Source organism: Mytilus galloprovincialis, chromosome 14 (genome assembly GCF_965363235.1).
Source record: "Mytilus galloprovincialis chromosome 14, xbMytGall1.hap1.1, whole genome shotgun sequence".
NCBI classification, from domain to species: domain Eukaryota; kingdom Metazoa; phylum Mollusca; class Bivalvia; order Mytilida; family Mytilidae; genus Mytilus; species Mytilus galloprovincialis.
The window spans coordinates 38,906,201-38,928,339 of record NC_134851.1 but is presented as its reverse complement, the minus strand read 5'-3'; the positions used below and the strand labels follow the sequence as shown (position 1 = coordinate 38,928,339).

At 34.0% G+C, this 22,139-nt stretch overlaps 2 protein-coding genes across 2 annotated transcripts in view; both read right to left on the bottom strand.

Moving 5' to 3' along the window:
- Positions 1-22,139, bottom strand: part of LOC143058220 (uncharacterized) — a 322,046-nt gene that overhangs the window by 290,552 nt on the left and 9,355 nt on the right. The gene's annotated exons all lie outside the window — the stretch shown is intronic.
- Positions 4,334-22,139, bottom strand: part of LOC143058221 (peroxisome proliferator-activated receptor gamma-like) — a 128,761-nt gene continuing 110,955 nt past the window's right edge. Inside the window, exon 7 of the mRNA XM_076231692.1 lies at positions 4,334-4,566. Within this exon, the coding sequence (XP_076087807.1) occupies positions 4,349-4,566 (218 nt within the window). The 3' untranslated portion in view covers positions 4,334-4,348. The remainder of the gene's footprint in view (positions 4,567-22,139) is intronic.

The following is a 22,139-nucleotide window of genomic DNA, read 5'->3' as shown; positions in this document are numbered from 1 at the left end:
AGGTGAAACAATATGTCTTTATTTTGTCAGGCGTAGCAGCACACACATTGTCAACTAAAACATACATTTGTTAATGTCTATCCTTCGGATTATTGTGAAGAGTTGTTTTATTGGCAATCGTACCCCAATCTTCTATTCTTTATGCTAAGATAGACTTGGCGATTTGTAAGACCCTGTTTGGTGATATATCTCCTCCTTCCAGTGACGGATCCAGAGGGGGGCCGTATAGCAGAGGCGGATTTAGGGGGGCAGGGGGCCCAGCCCCCCTTTTTAGAAATTTTTAGTTGGTTATATAGGGAATCACTGAAGCTTGACAGAATCGCCCCCCCTTTAGGCAGACAGTGAGCCCCCTTTTATGAAAATTTCTAGATCCGCCACTGTATAGGTTGAGGATGACAAGTATGACACCTTCAAAGTGACAAAGTATTGAGCAAGAACGTATTGACTTCTATTTCACAATTCCACAAAACAGAATCAAAGTAATACTCTATTACACTATCAAGAAAAAGAAGTCCCACTACAATAGTTTACGTACGAAAACATGTTTACCCAAAACGCCTCAGCTCATTAATAACATAGCTGAATAATGATCCCCAGTCAGTAAGCTCTAGAAATATTTAAAGTATAAGGTACTGACCATTTGATGTGAGGGGGCAGTCTGAGATATTTGAGAGAACAAAATTCTGACCCTGATTTTTACCTTAAACAAAAGTTCTGGCCGTTTCATGATCGAAAACAGAATTATTTAGCATTAAATTTAGATGATGAATAAAAACGGGCGTAATGTTTTCGGGGCTGGGGGGTTGAATTTAAACCCCATATCTGACCGGGATGTCTGTTTCGGCGAACTGATATTTTAAATACTTTTTTCAAGGCCCAACTGCCTCCTGCCTGCTTGGTGTTGCCTTTAGGTCTCCATTCTTCGACGTCATTATAAATTCGTTGCTTTTGGTTGATTGATAACCCCTCGCTTCCATTTGTAGGATAGAAATTACTTGTTTAGTTTTTTCGTGTTGGTTGTATTGTAAATTTCAACGAATAGCCCGGTGTATATCTGGTTTACGACAAGAAATCTGTGAAGTTATTCTACCTTAACATACAACAAACGATAATTTTCCATTTATTTTTTTTACTATGTTTTTCTTCTATGTTTTTTCCCCAAAAAAGATTTAAAAAAAATTGTTCGACTAGCTCCACTCGGCAAACTTTACATACTCCCCTCACCCCCACCCCTTTCCAAAATTCTGGGTCTGCCCTTGCCTTCGATACAGACAGAAAATATAAAATACGTTTTGATTTTTAATTCTTTGTTCATCAATTTAGAACATAGGTACAACTCCCTTAAGCAAAGTAGATGAGTTTATTATTGCGCTTATGTCATTTTAGACTTATATGCGATCTTTATTTTTATGATTATTTATTTAGAAAAAAAAACAGTTTCATTTACATGAAATATTTCACAATGCGTGTTCTAATTATTGCGTTTACAACTCTGTCGCATTTTTTTGCAATAACAAAAACCTCACTATAATTCACCTTTTCAGAAACTCGAAAACTATGGGTAATCTCATTGTTCGTACACAAAAATAAAAATAACGTTACGCCATTTGTTGAATTGCAACTATTTATAACGTTTTCAACTATTCACAATGTTTTGGTGAAAGCTTTTAAATATATTACCCAGAATGCATTAGATTCTGAAGCAGCGAAATTCTGAATTAACATTTTTCTTATTGGTATACAAAACAACGCGAAATCACAATCATATTGAATCAAGTCGATGTTCAAATCTCGTTTATCAATTAGGAAAAGACAGACCAAAACGATGTTGACTGTGCTGCTATTTTGGTATGATATTTGTATGACACACAAGCTCTAAAATCTTTCAATTCAATGTAGCTCTTCATAACCACATTTCTAAACAGCATATAGCTACAATGTATATACAATAGAATGCCAATCTGAAGATATATTTCATTGTTCAAAAGATGTTTCCATGTTGTAGCATTGTTGCTGCTATGTGTCCAATTCTTAAAATTATCTAGCAGTGTTCATTTTTTTCATTTGTCAATTGAATTAAAAAAGTTTGGACTGAATAATGTCGTCTGCGGAGTTTTCGTTTTTTTCCCAATTATAAAGAAAGGCCCACAAATAAAACCGTTTAGGGCTATACAAATGAAGTTAAATTAATTTTTCATTTCATTTCGAAGCACATAAATTATAATAACTGACATCTCTTATTTCAATTTGTATAATTTAAAAAAGGAAGGTGTGGTATGATTGCTTATGACACGCCTTTTCACAAGAGACCAATTGAAATAAAAAAAATACAACTATATGTCGACGTACGGCCTTCAACAATTTACAAAGCCCATGCTGTGGTCAGCTATAAAAATGCCTTTTAGGAAATATGTTAATAGGAGGTGTTGACCGCTAACAAGTTGTTTGCCTCAACTGGTTGGAGGTTTACAATCTATGACCAAATGTAGTCATTCGAATAAACGAAAACATACGACTATTGATAAAAAATTAATGTATAGAACCAAAGATTTAAACGGTGCTGTCAATGTTAATAAAGGGGGGACCCTTAAGTATGCACTTGCCAATGATGTAGTCTTGCATGACACGGGTTATGTTCTTCTCATATATGTTATGATGGTATGATACTAAACCCCTAACGATATGATGAAGACATTATCTATCAATCAGTTTAATTGAAGTCTGAAGCTGGCATGTCAGTTAACTCCTAGTAGTCTGTTGTTATTTATGTATCATTGTCATTTTGTTTATTTTTCTTTGGTTACATCTTCTGACATCAGACTCGGGCTTCTCTTGAATTGAATTTTAATGTGCGTATTGTTATGCGTTTACTTTTCTACATTGGGTAGAGGTACAAAATGTATAGGAGGAGGGTTGAGATCTCATAATGATATCAAGTGTTGTAAAGTGGTTAACCGATCTTGCTCCACATGTTGGCTTGCACCGCTGTGTAAGTGTAAAAAAGGGACGAATTAATGCCTTTTAAACACAAATCATATAATGACACATTTTAATCAATTTATTTATGTCTATAGGTAACAACATTTTGAGGCCCTCGTCATTTGGACATACACATAGTATCATAATTGTTCATATTAAACATAGCAATATATACAGGTTTGTAAAACACTATAAAATAATAATAATTTCATATGATCATATTATTTAACTTGATAAGCATCAAACATATATAAAAGCATATTATCTGATATCATGAGCAAACTTCAACGATCATATGGAAATTCCGAGAAAGTGGCTGTTTCAATCGGTGGAGGACATTTTAGCGAAAAATATCGGACGTTTTAGCGCCAAAGTAGAACCCATTTAATCGCCTGATTTTTAACCCATTTTAGCGAACATTGAAATTGTCAAAGCCCATTTAGCAAAATATTTTTAACCCATTGTGATATATAATCAATAAAAAACACTTTAAAGACCCAAGACAGCACAATATAAAACATATGATGTCCATTACAATACAGCACTAAATGTCAAATATTTAATCAAATGTTAAAAGTTCGTTCTAGCTTGGAATTTATTTCCTAGAGAACGTACGTAATGGGCTCTGGACAAACCCCATGTGCAATACGGTTGAATTACATTAGGATCTGTTCCTTCTCTTTACATTATCTTGTCTAGATTTTGGTGCACATTCGTCTATACTTCGTATTTTATATATGTTGTTGTTTGCAATTTGATAATAGTATCAAGAAAAACGGAAATTTCTGAGTGACAACTATATAACATTGCGCATTATAATGGGCAACGAACGACTTTGAACTCTTATTTGTTCGCTTTGAATTACTCTGAACTTCCGCCCAAATCTTAGTAAGTATTATTCAACCAGGTAAGTTTTCGCTAAAATGGGCTATCGAATATACAGTTAAACGGATTTATCCGGCGCTAAACTGGGCTCTTATGTCGGCGCTCAAATGTCCGCTAGTAGTTCAAAAATTTTCGCTAAAATGTCCTGCGCTCGTTTCAATAGGTGGCTACACATTTATACAGCATGAAATTTCCTTGGCATTTGCTTCGTCTGTCTCATCGAAAGATAAATTTTTGAAGTAAGCAATGCCATGTGACTTTTGTATATAAAATGAGATCGGACTCAGAGAAACTATCTCGGAACTTCCGTATTATCGTAAGTGTAGTGTCTCGATAAATAACTGAATAAAATACGCAAAAACAATGAAATATAAATGAATTGTTCATATATACTACCGGAAGTTTGAATTGTTTTGTGCATTCTGACTTTCGGGAATATTTAATCTCTACATTCGTAAATCATAAATTGATTCTTGCGCTTAGTTTATGACACGTCGACAATGTCTATTTGTGAGTTGAGAATTATTTCTAAATACACCCCAGAAATAGTTCGTAAGTTTATTAAAACTTCAACAATTTTTGTAAATAGTTGTTCACAGTTATCATGGTTTTGAGCAAATTGACTTTTTAACGCAAGACACAAAATATCTTCCATTTGTTCTAGTAGGAACGTGTTCTTATAAATATCCAGTCCAGGTCGATCTACAAAATAAAGTATATAAAACAATTATTGCAAAGTATATATTAACAATTCTTAGACACATGATTTTTTTATAAGTTGTAATTGGCTTAGAACTTGCTGTCAATAACTTCGAGTACTCTCAGATCTGTACTTAGTGTTAGTGTTGTGAGGATGGACAAGTTCCCAGTCACGTCCACTCTGTGTTTTTGTTAGATGTATTTCTGTTTGTATCCATCTGGACGTTTTTAACCGATTTTTATATTTCGTTCGTATTTTGTACTGTTACACCACTGTCCCAGGCTAGCATGTTTAACCCGTCAATGTTCTGAATGTATGCATGTATCTTTCCCTAGTCAGGATCCTATAAGAGTTGTCTCATTGGAAGTCATTTTCTTTTTAAAAATGATACCGAATTCCAAGGTTAATTCCTAAATGGGAATTTTAAACACGACAAAACCTAACGCCCGACTATATAAACCTACCGAACGAATGGAAAACAGTTGTCAGATTCTTGACTAGATATATAACACACCACAAACTATCAAAGTTGAGGAGGTGGGTTTGTTGAAACGTATAACTATACTCGGTGAGTCTTGAAAAAGTCTTGCGCCTGTCCCAAGTCAGGAGCCTCTTGCCTTTGTTAGTCTTGTATTATTTTAATTTTAGTTTCTTGTGTACAATTTGGAAATTAGTATGGCGTTCATTATCACTGAACTAGTATATATTTGTTTAGGGGCCAGTTGAAGGACGCCTCCGGGTGCGGGAATTTCTCGCTACATTGAAGACCTGTTGGTGACCTTCTGCTGTTGTTTATTTCTATGGTCGGGTTGTTGTCTCTTTGGCAGATTCCCCATTTCCATTCTCAATTTTATTCAATTGTTGTACTGAGTTGGATTATATACTTTGAATGTTAAAAAATTTAAAGTCTCTTCTAATACTTAAATTAATTGAAGACAACCCATGCTTTGCAAATTTTAGGAGGGGGACACGCCCGCCACGCCCCTGGCATTCATCTCATTATTTTCATATCTTTGTAAATATTTGTTAAGTGTTAATGCCCGCGTCACACTGTCCCGATTTTTATATACGATGGACACCCGAATGCGAAAATTGTAAGTTCGTACGAAGTTGGTCCCGATCTCGTTAAAATACCAAAAAAGTGACCGAAGCAAGTACGATGAATAACGAAGTCTATACGATGGTGCCGAAATTATATACGATAGAAAAAGATGGAATTACGAAGGTTAACCGAAGACGGGTATTTAAGCTTCATATCTCAGCCGAAGCATACACGATGGATCACGAAGGCTACACAATGAATTACGAAGGCTACACGATGGATTACGATGATGGCGCGATGATCATACGATGTCTAAAAGACGTCGTGTACAGCTTACGATGCGGGAAATCGATCTTTTTGTCTAATTCTTATAAAACTTAGTTCATTATCGGATAATATCCCCTCGCCTACTATATACATGTAAGGTGCGTGTAGAAAAAATTGTTATGGACACTCTAGAACCAAAATGCTCAAAACTTGGTATGGTGTTACTCGTTTAGAATAACTTAAGCGCTATTGACTTTAAAGTTCAAAGGTCAAGGTCACAGTGGCAGTTGTAATACAAGGCAATATCATGGCCCTTGTGGACACTCTAAAACCAATATGCTTCAAAAGATTTTAACCACATTTGGTATATTGTTCCTCCTTGTAATGATCTGACATTTTTTACGTTCAAGGCCAAAGGTCAAGGTCATGCAGATGGACTTGTTTTTTTCTCTCATTGAAATAGTATAATACACAGGAAATAGGTTGCTCATTTTTTTACCTGCTGGTTATAAAGACAATATTAAAGGTATTTCCAGTTACTGAATGTTTTGGTTGATTTCTAAAAAAATAGTTGATGTATCAAATATGCATATTCAATTTACCATTTTCTGCATGTGTCATATTCAAATATAGTGTCCATATTTGTCCCCAATATGTTACATACGAGGGGATGCCACGCTCGGCATTGCCTTGTTTGAACTGTAAAATGTGTGCACTAGTCTGAATAATCACCCACAATTATGCCCATGTTTAATGATCTATCTTAAAGGTAAGGTAATAGGTTCGTTGATCCCTTTTATTCAAAAAGAGCTCTTTCCAGGAGAATATCATAATAATATAGATAAAAGGAAGAGTGTGGGGAAAGCAACAAATGCGGAAAAAATATGACATATAGAAAACAAAATGGTTATGGAGTAAACATACGTGTGACAACAACTCAAACGATACATAAAAAATCAGAATAATGAAGATAAAGTTGGTTTCCCTATATACATTTTGTACGTGTACCTGCAGTGTTGGTTTACGAGGCGCGTTTATGATTTTCATTAGGTTACTTGATATGAAAAATTGACAAAAAATAATATTTAATTTGTAAAAGTAAATCCTGAGTCTGTAATAGCTGCCCTTCTTGTTCCATTTGAATTAATAGAAACAACGCTGTCGCCTTTCTTGTTCTCATAGAATCATATGGTATGAGCTCAATGTTCTGTGAACGTCTTTCTTAACTGTCGTATTAGACTGACCAGTGCATATCGCGCATGGCACTTTAACAGTATTTTAGCACGAAAATTAACTTACACTTAGCTGGATTTATTGCCGTCGTAGTTCCATCTAGTCGCCTTCGTACTTTTATTCGATGGCAACACGACGGAATCACGAGGTTTTCACGAAGTCGTGTTGCCATCGTAAGACCTTCGGGTAGCTTCGTGATTCATTCGTGTAGACATCGTAATGTCAAAACTGCCCGATGGAAACGATGGAAACACGAATGCAATACGATGTTCAAAGATGCATTCCCGGTGACATTAACATGATTAAGATGGTGAGGATGGTGATACGAACTAAATACGAACCCTCAACATCGGACGCACCTTTGGGGATTTTTTAACATATTAAAAAATTTAGAACCCTTCCCGAAGTTGTCCCCGAAGGCTAGAAAAAGTGACCGATGGTTCTACGATAATTAAAGATGGCACTACGAATAGCCCGATCTGGATACGATCAGTCCCGATTTTGAAAATTTCCATAATCGTGTTGCGTAAAAATCGGGACAGTGTGACGCGGGCATTAACCTATATCCCACGTGGGAGTGCTCCGGTACATAACGGAGGAAAATACCTGTACAGAATTGAAAAGATCATAAATGCTTTTCAAAGGAAGTACATATAAGTGACAACGTATCTATTACTAGTAAGTGGTCATAAAAAGTTACCAAGTCGTTATTACAAATAACCTTGTCGTGATAGCGATTTCAAATTAACTAAAAGATGCCACTAAACGGATTTACCACACATCAACAGGAGCGAAACTTTCTTTGTAAAAGGATATTTACAATATACCTGCAACATATACGTTCACGAGACAGCTTTTTGGCATAAAAAAAAAAAAAATAAATAAAAAAAAAAATAAAAATCCGTTGAATCACTCAACCTTCAACATAACCATGATAACACAAGTCCCTGGATAATATTTTTAAACTACATTTAGATTCCATATGAAAAATTCAAGTATTTTTTTTAATATCTCGTCTGATAATAAAAATCCACAAAAACTGAATCACTATTTTGATCTTTCAAGAACTGAAATAGAATGTGTGACCGAAATATGCATACCCATCCCCTATAGTGCCCTTCTCTTGCTCAGTGTGCAAATTTGAAAAATAACCTACAACTAGCACATTTATCCTTTTAATATATTTGTCTATATTTTTAAAATCGTCATATTTTAGCAAAGATCTCATATACATTAGAATTCAAATTAAACTAGTTACTTTCATAAAATATTATTCGATAATTTTCGTTACGGTTGAGTTGACACCATCAAGCTAAATCTGAAAAAAGGGTTAAGCAATATTAAAGATAAATATAAAGATATTTTATTTCCTAATCATAGGGCTCATAACAAGCGTGTAATCGCTCATGAGGTAAAAATAAAAAGCCTTTCTCTCCCACTCGCATACACTCACACATACAACTATCGTTCTGATTAAGGATGATTGATTTAACATTACAACATGTACAACATGTAAATGAAAAATAAAATACAGATAAAAATACAGACACAAATGTATTTTTAATTTTTTTTTATGAGGAGAGTCAGTATGTGGAACGAAGGATAACTCTTACTGCCCAGAAAAGAAAAAGAAAAATACAAGTCAAGTATAATGTGACAATGAACTGGTGAAGACTGTAATTAAGTTTTATAAGTTTCAGTTAAGCAAATATTTAGTTTCTCAATGTGTAAAATGAGGATAGCAATTAAAAACCGTATTGTATGTTTAACCCTTGTATATTTACATTTCATTAGAATATGAAAACTCAATGTTTATCCTTTTTCTTATCATCAATTCCACCAGCCAGTGTTCCTAAGCCAGTGTTCATTTTGTTTTATAAATATTGATAGATGTATTACCCTTGTTTATGACTAACAGTTCTCTTGTTTCATTGTTGTAAGATAAACCAGTCGGCCGATATATACCATCGTCTGCTGACAAGACAATGTCATGTTTCTGTCCATCATTAGACATTTTATGTATGTTGTATGATGATGTCCCTGCTACATATACATCCCCACGGTCATCTACAGCTACACCAGAAGGAATTTTCAGGTCAGGACTGTTGTATATCTCACGTTCTTTTTCATCCGATGTAACTACGTATACTTTATTACTATCAAAGAGAGTACAATAGACATCACCATCCTGATTGGCACAGATTTCCCGAGGATTAAATGTTGTTTGTATTGTATTAAGAACTTTACCATTGATATCCACAATAGTTAGAGTTTGAAATGTATTACGTACCCATATATTGTCCTTTACGCTGGTGATTCCTGTACAGGCGCGTTCAACTTTAATTCTCCTACCAGGCTTCAATGATGTCAGATCGATGATCTGAATACCTTTCTGACCAGCAGATACTACAGCATGGGTTTTGTCATATAAGGTGATATTTAGTGGTGGATAATCCAAATCTATCGCGATTGAGTTCGATCCATCAAGTTTACAAACAAAAAGTTGGTTGTCCCAGTAGTTACAGAGGAGTAACCTATCATCAGAAATAAAGCATCCTTTGTTGATTTTTACTTCATTTCCTAATTGCCTGGTCGGGAATGAATGTTTCAGTGATAACATTTTTTCGTCCCTAACGAGAAATTGACCTTGTTGATCAATATCTAGTAAAGGCATTTGGACTTGGACATTTTCCACCGTTATTGTACCTAAGTCTGGGACAAGTTTACTAATGTTCGACTCGAATTCTGGCGGATGATACTTTAGTATCGGAACAGTAGCTGTTTGGATTTCTCTGATTTCTAATTCTTTCTGGTAAGTTTTTGCATCAAGACATTTTACCACCTGGAATAAATGGATTTCTGATGTGTGTTGCTTCAGTGATTTTAAGTCACTTGTCCATGTAGCCAGCAAGTCCGAGCTGGATTGGAAGCTTTTTTTGCTTCGGGTCACACATTCTGTACAGTTTTTATAATTGTAGTCAATGTCTTTATGTATCTCTGTTTCTAGCCTATCTAAATGAACAATAATGTTCTGCTTGAGCTCCGACACCCTTTTTTTTTTATTTTGTTTCGATTTTTTTCTAAATCAACAAGTGTTGTCTCATTTTGACTCAGTCTGTTCTCTGTAATTTGGCATAGGTTGGAAAGCCTTCTCTCTAGATCAGAAATAGCAGTGCCATCTTTCACGCCTCTAGCAGCTTTTTCGATTGAAATGATAGACTTGCAATGTTGATGTGATATCGGAACACATGAATCGCAGATTACTTTGTCATGTTGACAGCAGTACAGTATTATCTTTTGATCTGGATGTTTGTTGCAGTTCTTGGACAATTTGTGGAGTGAAGAACTGAGTTGTTGTATTTCTGTCATTGGTACTACCTTGTGAGGTGGGGACATCTTTTCGTGAACTCTGGAACACACCTTACATACAAGTTCACTGCAATCACTGCACCAAGTTACATCTGTAATGTCTTCACCACCGCGCTGACAACCAGCACATAATTTACTGTCCGCCATTCTGTAAGAATAGAAAAATATAGCGTATTTAGTTAAGATACTTACTAAAGTATGAAAATTGTGGCGGCCTTTTTTGACATCAAATGATCTGTAAAGATTTCCGGTTAAATGTAGACATGAATAGTAGTACATCTTATGGAATTTTTCCAAGGAAATTATATCAAAACATTTTTATTCTTTATATATGTGAGTGTTCAGCCTGAACTGTCTAAATTCCTTATGCGATAATGACCGAAAAGCTGTAGAAAAAATGTGTAATCTAAATGTTTTGTCTTCAAAAAGACAAAATGCATTGATAACCATGTCGAAATTAAATGTAAAGCAATTAGAGAGTACCAAAAAACTTATCAATTACTTAAGACACTAGTAGTTTGTGACAATACTAATTTAATTCACAAGGTAAATAATTAAAAAAAAAACAATACAGAAAAATACATCTTGAGTAGGGGGAATAAAACATCATATATTACAGTCGGAATAAAAGACGAGTAAGAATTTATTTTAAATTTTGGAATATTGAATTGAGTACGATACAGAAACATGCAAACTACTGTCATTTTAATATCCTAAGAAATCATCAAATAGTGCAATTAATGAACAATGGTAATAACTAAGAAAAAAGGAGGTCCATGCAACTAGCGCCTTTGTTTCAAAAAAATAAAAATAAGATTAAAGAAAATATCGATTCGTATTGATCAGAGATTGTCACTGCTTTTGAAGTTAGGTAACCAAGCAAAATAAAAGCCTTTGAGAAATTTGGTATAATTTATGAACACAGCATTAGCAGTGGCGGATCCAGCCAATTTAAAAAGGGGGTTCCCATCCAAGGATAAAGGGGGGTTCCAACCACATATCCCTATTCAAATGCATTGATCGTCCAAAAAAAAAAGCAGGGTTCCAATCCCCGGACATCCCCCCTACACACACACACACCTGGATCCGCCAATGATTAGTGTAAGCGTGGTTATTAGTTTAATCAATTTCTTTTTATCAGAATGCAGCAATGAATTAGTTTTTTTCACTTCCGTATGCTACTTGAACACGTGTATCAATTGAATATAAAAATACCACAATACGCCTTTGCATGTAGTTTTCAAATAAATTTAATCATAACAAACATTCTTTATTATCTTGGTTACCGATGTAAATTAACAATTTGTATTGTCATCTTTATCATTAGAAGTTTGACGATCTTTTTTTAATGTAATTGTTTGATTTAACTTACCTATCCAGTGTCTTTTAAAGCAAAATTGTTTTTTATCAGCACAGCAAAATTACTTTCGTTTTCAGCATGTTCAGTGGGAATTTCCATTTGGTTAAAGGGAAACAACTTAAATGTACTATCGGTGATTTTATAACTGAATCGGCGCTAAAATTTAAATCGCATTCGTGTTTATCATGTTTATGTTGATACGAAGAGATTTATACCTAAATAAGCCCGGTAGTTTTCTCGTTTGAATGGTTTTACATTGTTATTTCGATACCTTGTATAGCTGACTATGCGGTTTGAGCTTTTTTTCATTGTTGAAGGCCGTACGATGACCTATTATTGGTAAGTTGTGTCATTCTGGTCTCTTGCGGAGAGTAGTCTCATCTGCAATCATACCACATCTTCTATATCTTATATATCAATATTGATTATACTGTCTTCTATTTTTCTTTACAAAAAATATACACATCTTGATATACAATTAAGCTGACACAGGGCTTTGTATAGTGATGTAAATATTACTATACAAATCATTGATAAACAATGACTCTTGGAACCAGGGGGAAGGGGGCATGCTCGTACATCTACTGAAACACGTGAACAGAAAATGGATTTAAATACATAAACAATCAATCTATGTTTATCTTCGAAAAAAAATGAGTAGCTAATAAAAAAGGAATTTTAACATTTGGATAACTGTGTTAGAAAACCAATTTTATTCAGAATATTATTTTTAAAACTTACGATAAAGAATTTCAGTCAAGTTCTATTAGCTCGAAATCAATCCGGTAATCCAAATTTACAAAAATATAAAAGTATAATATAAACCGTGGTTTTGATGATGATTGTAAAGAAGCCAGGAAATAATAAATCATCAAAAAGAAAGTTGAGAATAAAGTGATCTCAACTTCAACAGGCCGAAACTAAATCATTAGAGAAAAAATATAAGAGGACTATGGATAAAAGTATGAAAAAACATAAGAAAAAAATAGAAATAAAATAAATAATTTGAAATCCACTAACCCAAAAGAATATTTGAAAATTTTGAAAGGTGGAAAAAACCCAGAAAACCCTAATATACCTATGAACATATTGTTAGATTATTTTGTACATGAAATGCTGGTAGTGTAAATGAAGATGGCGAAAATGTAAACAACCAAAACGATATAGATAGATTAGACATGTCATTAAATGTACCCATAACTGTAGATGAAATTGAAAAAAAAACAGTTAAAAATCTGAAAAATAATAAAGCCTCTGGTGACGATATTATTATAAATGAGTATTTAAAGCATTTTATTTGTTATTTACATGTTATTTAGTTTAATGAAAAGTGAAAAGAAAAATGTGTTGTGCCTTTATAGACTTTGCTAAAGCATTTGATAGTGTATGGAGAAATGGATTGTTTCAGAAATTGCGTGGAAACAAAATTAACGGTAAAATTTATAACGTTATATTCAATATGTATAGTAGCATTTAAAAATCAAGACTTGTTATCCTTGTCGGGACTTCCTTTTATATGATAGGTCACCGTTGTCTACCCAAGTTTTGGGATATTGGACAAACTACGTAAAACACGTAAATACAACTGTATAAACAAGATGTTATTTGAAGACCTACATTATGGTTGAACATACGATTACATGAATAAATATACTAAAATACGGTGGTGGCTAGTATACTTGTCCTTATAAAGTTCCATATAAAAGTCTCTCTCTCTCTCTCTCTCTCTCTCTCTCTCTCTCTCTCTCTCTCTCCTGTTGGTAAATATTTTACAGATTTGAACAAGCCCTACGCCGTTTCGATCGAACTGTTACCCTACCCTATACCGACACCACAATGGAAAACAGTTTACCGAATCCATGGATGTCCAATTTATGGTCTGCTGAGGGTATTGGTAATATTGACGGGGGCCAGGTTAGGGTAGTACCATTTGAGAACTGGCGATATTAAACACAGGACCGACAGTATGTCCCACTCACAAGAAATGGCGGGTCAGGAAGAGACTACTTTCCGGCAGATTGTTACAGAAACATAATACGGGAAAGCAGAAACTCCAGAATATTGGAACCATTGGCTGGTACTAATCGTAACTTAGAGGCGTGTCATAATTATGCACACGCCACTATTGGTGGCACGATGAACGATATTAATGTTTCTCCAGATGACCCGGTGTTCTACTTGCATCACTGCTATGTAGGCAAAGTCTGGCAAGATTTCAGAGACAATGCAAAATCTTTTATAGGTAAGTTTTATTGGAGTCAATCATGAATGAAAATTAACTTCAGCTTAACATAAAAATAGCCCAAAAATTAAGAATGTAAACAGTGCGTTATTAAACATATATAGTCTAAGGTTCTACAATGTATATAAGTTCAATAAAAGGTAAAATATCGGTAAGATTGAACAATAGTTGAATTTGAAGATACACTTTATAAATCATTTCCAACTTTAACCAAAATTGTTTCGATTTTAACATAGAAATATACAATTTGTCGTATGTCTTTGATCATAATTCACGCTCAATTTCATTAAAATGTCTATATTTCAGGTAATGATTTCGAATTTGATTATCCAGTTACTGCTGATATATTCCATCAACCGAACCGAGCAAATGGTAATTTAAATGAATTTACAAATAGCATGGGATATCTTAAAATTTTCGATGAAAGAATAACCAATTATGCGCCATCTCCTGGAGAAATCACGTGCACACGTAACTCTGACTGTCAAAGTCCTCAATTTTTGAGATGCTCATCTGGACGATGTATACCAATTTTGCGTAGTTCGTCATCACCCTTTGGGAGAAGAAAAAAACGTGACGTAGAATACGAAGAAGACGAGTATAAATCTGTTATGGACAGTTCATATCAGAACAATTTTGTGATTGATGGAGAAGCTGATGTAAGTCAATGGGCCTTCATTCCAGTCACGTTGATGTATATCAGACCGATGGGACAACATTTCGGTTGCAACCCTGTACGAAATGGTAGTATAGATGACAACGATGATATTTATTCAAACGACAAAACCTCAAAATTATGGGATTATTTTAAACCAGGAGTAGACAAAAGACGGGTTTCCGATTCTCAATCTGGAGCAACCAAGTTTTTCGTACAATCCGATGGTATATCGTACAAAGGTCGATACATCGATTATGGTATCATCGATACACGGCAGATGGTATACGAAACAGTCGCTTATGTTGGTGTAAAAAATCCTCGGAGTGGATCTGCAACATCTTATGTGAGTGTTTATGATCTTCACGGCCATGTCTGTCAGCCACGGTGTATAGACAGATCGTCCAAAACACTTTTTTATAAAAAGTGTTCCGGCGTTATCAAAGTGACGAAAGAAGAACCCCAGATGTATGGTGACGACATTGCCGAAGCAGTCAGGTACAGATATACGTACAACTTTGACGGTTACAAGCCTACAAGTAATTATCGAGATATATTTCTTCAATTCGTTTGTGAGTATGGAGCAGAGTATCCATGGAAAGACTGTAGTAGCGTTTAAATTTATGTAAATTGTAAAAGAGAAATATAAATAAATGAAAGTAACAGCAGTTTCTTGCTTCTGAAGCACCTTTCTGGATTAACCTTCACCAGGAACGTTCTAACCTAAACATTTGAAAGTAAGTGATGTCTAAATACGTAAAAACGTAACGAGCTGTATTATGAAACGAAACCTGAAAAAAAGCCAAATTAGTCTGCGATTAACAATGCCTGAGAAAGCTGCAACCAATTTATCTGTGTTTGAAAAATGAAAGTCAAACCGGAATTTTTCCTTATAGTTGATGTATTACCCTCGGTTTTAGGTTGTAACCCGGATTTGTTTTTGTCTCAATCAATTTATGACTTTTCGAACAGCGGTATATAACTGTTGCCTTAATTTCCGTCTTCTATTAAGGTGTCATACCACCAATTAAAAGTCCCTATCTGTTCAACCAAATTTTACCATTTTTACAGCTTTCTAAATATTTTACCTTAAGTTTAACTTCACAGAAACCAGGTATATCCTGTATTGTACATGTATCAGCTTTCTACATGCCAATTTTCAACAGATGTTTAAAAATAACCCCTGGTTTTCTGGAAATCTTAAATTAGTATACTATGGAGTGCATTAATCCCCAATTTTGAATGCAAACTCATAAACAAGTAAATTTTAGCTCAAAATGGTCTTAATATATTTCTCTTTCACCAAAAGTTTCATTTCTGCTAAGTTGTTGGTTAGTTTAAGTAAACAATGACATCAAATGCACTATTTTTTGTCCGAGTAGGCCTACTTTCACATACGTTCTAAATTTGAGGGAGTAATTGGTGGTATGACACCTTAAACGTCAAACAAGTCAAACAAAAACACTCTTGACAAGTTTAACTAAATCAATGGTTACAGCTAGAACTCTCAACAATGATACTATTACTATATAGCAGTATGCTGTATATTTTAAATGTATTTAAATAGCCCATCCGAGCTCACCCATGAGCATGAATGTTAGGCCCGGTGTTTCTGCCGTGTTTGGGGAAAAGATCCGTGAGTCCGGCTTCATCAGTGGTCGACTAAATAAGTTGTATATTGGCGTATTATTTATGTTTTTTGTTTTATTTCGTATGTTATATTGGACCATACACCGGTTGTCTTTGAATAACATATTAGTTAATTATGATTTATTTTTTGTGAGATCAGTATCATATTGTGTTGTGAAAGGTTGGGCAAACTATACCCACTAATGCTTTGATAATAGTTCTTGTAAATTTGTATGTCTTTTATAAGCTATAATAGGCTGGCGATTAAATATGTTCAAACAATTAGGGTTTAATGAAATAAGGTTCCAGTGTTTTGTAATTATATTTTTCAGTTTCTGTATAGATGGGTTGAATTTTGTTAACATAACTAATGGTTGTTCCCGTTTCGTTTGGCGTTGTATAAGCAGGTTTTTCCCTTCTATATTTTGTGTTTGAATAAAAATTTCGTTGATTTCAGATACGTTTCGTATGGCATTTTTGTTCGAAGGGTTAATTATGAACTTTACACCTTTTGCAAGTAATAAGGTTTCATGATCCGTCAAATTATGTCCCGACATATATTTTACAAATAATTTGGCATTTTTTACTAACTTGGTATGTAATTTGCTCCTTTTATTGTTGTTATTTTCTACAAGTTTATGTCGTACTTTTTGTTTTTAATAGTTCGTTTAAAGCGTCTGGCCATGTTGATTGTAAAGTAGTGAACTGATTCTGTGCACGTGCTATGTTAACCTCATTTCTCTTGTTACATAGCGATCACCTGCAGATAATGTTTGGGTCAGATTTGTGATAAAAATAGAATGACTTGCAGAAGGTTAATTAGCTGAATAGTTATGAATGGAATATATGACCTCCTAAGATCTTCCCATAGCGTAAATAAGTGTAGTTTGTGGTTTTGTTCAATGTTATTTTTTTTTATTTTTTTTATAAATTTTACATTTTTCTTCACATCCCTGAATATTAGATTATAATACAATTGATATCGTTGATTTTGTTACATTGTATAGTGTATAGATATTTGATTGTTTTAATCGATACTGTTTATCTGTCTTAACTGGTATACTCTGCATTTAATTTAATGTGTGCCGGGTTGAGAGATATTATATCCTTATCGTTTCGTTTTAGGGGTGATCAATAAGGTTTAATTATAATATGTACAGTGGTAGGTGATATGGCCAATATTAATATAATTTTCATCATAAGTTTACTAACCAGTCGTAGAAAATTTAAAATAGAAATAAATAAATACCAACATCTATCATAACATACAAGTTTAATGTTTTAATCTTAGGTAGACTTACATGTGTATAGTAATATAATTGTCCAAAAATTAAGTAGGAACAAATAGCGTAATATATTCAGATGGAGTTTATCTTCTTCTATTTTATTTGCCGGTAGAATCGTGCCTGTTGTAATAAGGGCGATTTCGATCCCTATTAAACTTGTTGGTGTTTTCCGATGTTGAGTTCATTCTGTTCACACCTGTTCTATATTCTTCCGTCCACTTGTTTTTAAGTTTAAGCAGTTCATCATTGAACTCACTTATAGCCTTGTTACCACTTTCGGAACCCGAGTTTAGTTCTTTGTATAGATCCAATTTAAGTTTATCAGCATCGACTGTACATTTGGTAGTAAACTCCTTGCAAGATGCGGTTAGTTTTTCCAGGATACCCTGGTCAGATTCTTGACGTATAATCTTTAATTTTCCCACAAAGAAGTCCTTGGCTTCATTTGATCCATAGAATGGTCTAAAGTCAATGTTTGTATTCAAAAATATGGGTTTTCTAGTTGATTCTTTTCTCATGGTATATTCTAGTGTGAGAATATGGTGTCTATTTTCAAGGATGGTGTTAATCGCTTTGATGGTTGCTCCGACTGTAGGTGTTGCCTGTTGAATTGGAGATGTCAAGTCGATGTCGAAAAAATTTACTGGGTTGTCATTCTTAGTTGTATCCATACTGAGGGATTCTGGCAAAGAATGTCCCTCTGGGTTAGATGTTCTAATGTAAAGTTCAAGTCAGAGTGGTCCATGTTTAGTTTCGCCAAATTTTTTACTGCTACTGCAGTTTCTTTGTCTGTTGGCGGTTTTTCACACACATAAATGTAACCGTCGTATTCTGTTGTCGTTAAGTTATATTCCTTTTCTAATTTTTGTAGCGGGCTATTGTACGTAGTTGAATTAGTTTTTTTGAGAGAGAGTTTGTTATTGTAGCGCCACATAATTGCAAGAAGTAATGTGAGCGAACTTCGAAATTTTCAGGTTAAAAGGTTGTATACGAGACACGTCATTCAATGATTAGGATATCACAGAAGTACCAGTTCTGTAGTTTGACAGTTTAAATGCAGTTTTATAACGTTGTAATATCATTTATAAAAAATTACGGTATTGATTGTTAACTGTGGTTTGTCATCTGTCATCTACTAAGAGAAGTTTGAAGCAACCTGGGTGGTGTCCTGAGAAAGTTATGTATGAACGATGTAAATAAGTGATTTGGTAAAATATCAATTATAATCAAAAGACAACGTATTTAAATAGCCCAATCCGAGCTCACCCATGAGCATGAATGTTAGGCCCGGTGTTTCTGCCGTGTTTGGGGAAAAGATCCCTGAGTCCGGCTTCATCAGTGATCGACTTAATAAGTTGTATATTAGCGTATTATTTATGTCTTTTGTTTTATTTCGTATTTTATATTGGACCATACACCGGTTGTCTTTGAATAACATATTAGTTAATTATGATTTATTTTTTGTGAGATCAGTATCATATTGTGTTGTGAAAGGTTGAGCAAACTATACCCACTAATGCTTTGATAATAGTTCTTGTAAATTTGTATGTCTTTTATAAGCTATAATAGGCTGGCGATTAAATATGTTCAAACAATTAGGGTTTAATGAAATAAGGTTCCAGTGTTTTGTAATTATATTTTTCAGTTTCTGTATAGATGGGTTGAATTTTGTTAACATAACTAGTGGTTGTTCCCGTTTCGTTTGGCGTTGTATAAGCAGGTTTTTCCTTTCTATATTTTGTGTTTGATTAAAAATTTCGTTGTGTATTTAAATAGCCCATCCGAGCTCACCCAGTATTTAAATAGCCCATCCGAGCTCACCCATGAGCATGAATGTTAGGCCCGGTGTTTCTGCCGTGTTTGGGGAAAAGATGGTAACAAGGCTATAAGTGAGTTCAATGATGAACTGCTTAAACTTAAAAACAAGTGGACGGAAGAATATAGAACAAGTGTGAACAGAATGAACTCAACATCGGTAAACACCAACAAGTTTAATAGGGATCGAAATCGCCCTTATTACAACAGGCACGATTCTACCGGCAAATTAAATAGAAGAAGATAAACTGTGCATCTGAATATATTACGCTATTTGTTCCTACTTAATTTTTGGACAATTATATTACTATACAAATGTAAGTCTACCTAAGATTAAAACATTAAACTTGTATGTTATGATAGATGTTGGTATTTATTTATTTCTATTTTAAATTTTCTACGACTGGTTAGTAAACTTATGATGAAAATTATATTAGTATTGGCCATATCAACTACCACTGTACATATTATAATTAAACCTTATTTATTATCCCTAAAACGAAACGATAAGGATATAATATCTCTCAACCCGGCACACATTAAATTAAATGCAGAGTATACCAGTTAAGACAGATAAACAGTATCGATTAAAACAATCAAATATCCATACACTATACAATGTAACAGAATCAACGATATCAATTGTATTATAATCTAATATTCAGGGATGTGCAGAAAAATGTAAAATTTATAAAAAAAATAACATTGTACAAAACCACAAACTACAATTATTTACGCTATGGGAAGATCTTAGGAGGTCATATATTCCATTCATAACTATTCAGCTAATTAACCTTCTGCAAGTCATTCTATTTTTATCACAAATCTGACCCAAACATTATCTGCAGGTGATCGCTATGTAACACGAGAAATGAGGTTAACATAGCACGTGCACAGAATCAGTTCACTACTTTACAATCAACATGGCCAGACGCTTTAAACGAACTATTAAAAACAAAAAAGTACGACATAAACTTGTAGAAAATAACAACAATAAAAGGAGTAAATTACATACCAAGTTAGTAAAAAATGCCAAATTATTTGTAAAAAATGTGTCGGGACATAATTTGACGGATCATGAAACCTTATTACTTGCAAAAGGTGTAAAGTTCATAATTAACCCTTCGAACAAAAATGCCATACGAAACGTTATGAAGGACTTCGACGAATTCTCAAGAAAACTTAGATGTCGATATCTCTATAATGATGGTAGAATTTACAAGAGACACCCTTTTTACATAAATTCGGGATATAAACCGCTGGATTCTTGTCCAGCAATTGAAAATTACATATTCTCAACAAAAATAGAACTTAGTAGAATGAAAATAAACAAACACACCAGAAATATATCCGCCGAGGAATTGTCAGCTATTCGGAATCTAAAGAAAAATAATAACATTATAATACGTAAAGCAGACAAAAACTCAACACTATGTATTCTTGACAAAGACAACTATTTACGTGAAGGGTTAAGACAATTACATAATATACATTACGAAGAAGTTGTTGAATCCAACGTAAAGGAGGTAGCTGAAACGGCATTTAGTATAATCAGAGACCTACATAATGATAATTATATTGATAATATAACATTCAAATATTTGAAAGAAAACATCAATACAACTAAAGTAGGAAAATTCTATCTGTTGCCTAAAATACATAAACTATCCCAAAATATACTATCAGAAATGGAGAGAAATGAAACAGCTAGACGAGAAAATTTAATTCCAGGCAGACCAATTGTATCAGTGTGTGGTACGCCCCTACACAATATTGGGCACTATATCGATTATTTTCTTGTTCCACTTGTTAAAAAACAATATACATATATAAAAGATACGTCAAGTTTTATTAATTCGATTGAAAATATAAAACCACAAAGAGACTGCTATCTAGTAACATTCGATGCAAAAAACATGTACACTTGCTTTACATTTAATGAAATACTAGAAGCCACTAACGCGGCACTGACCAATATTGATCCAAGTGAGTATGAAATCAAAGTTCCACCAAAGGACAGTATACTTCGCCTATTAAGGCTTATTCTAGAAAACAATGAATTTATTTTTAACAATAAACTTTACCGTGAAACCTTGGGCGTGCCGATGGGCGGATCGGCGTCTGCTGAATTGGCAGATCTTACAATGTTCGTCATTCTTGAAAACGTTTTACAACGCTTTCAGCACAGAAACAAAATGATAATGACTTCCAGATTTAGGGATGATGGCTGGATTATATATTCCGGACCTATAGAAGAAATACACGAACTATTTACAATAGCTAATACTGCACACCCGCACTTGAAGTTCACCTACGAATTTTCCCGTAATGAAACAATATTCTTGGACACTGTCATATATAAAGGAGAAAGATTCTTTAACGAAGGCATACTAGACATTAAAACCTATTTCAAACCAACTGAAACATTTCAATATCTACACAGATACAGCTCACACCCGAAAAGTGTTTTCAAAGGATTTATCAAGGGTGAAGTATTGAGATACATCAGAAACACCAGTAGCAAAACTGAACTTAAAAAACAGTTAGAAGCTTTTAAAACACGTCTCCTCAAACGAGGATATAAAATATCTGAAATCAACGAAATTTTTAATCAAACACAAAATATAGAAAGGAAAAACCTGCTTATACAACGCCAAACGAAACGGGAACAACCACT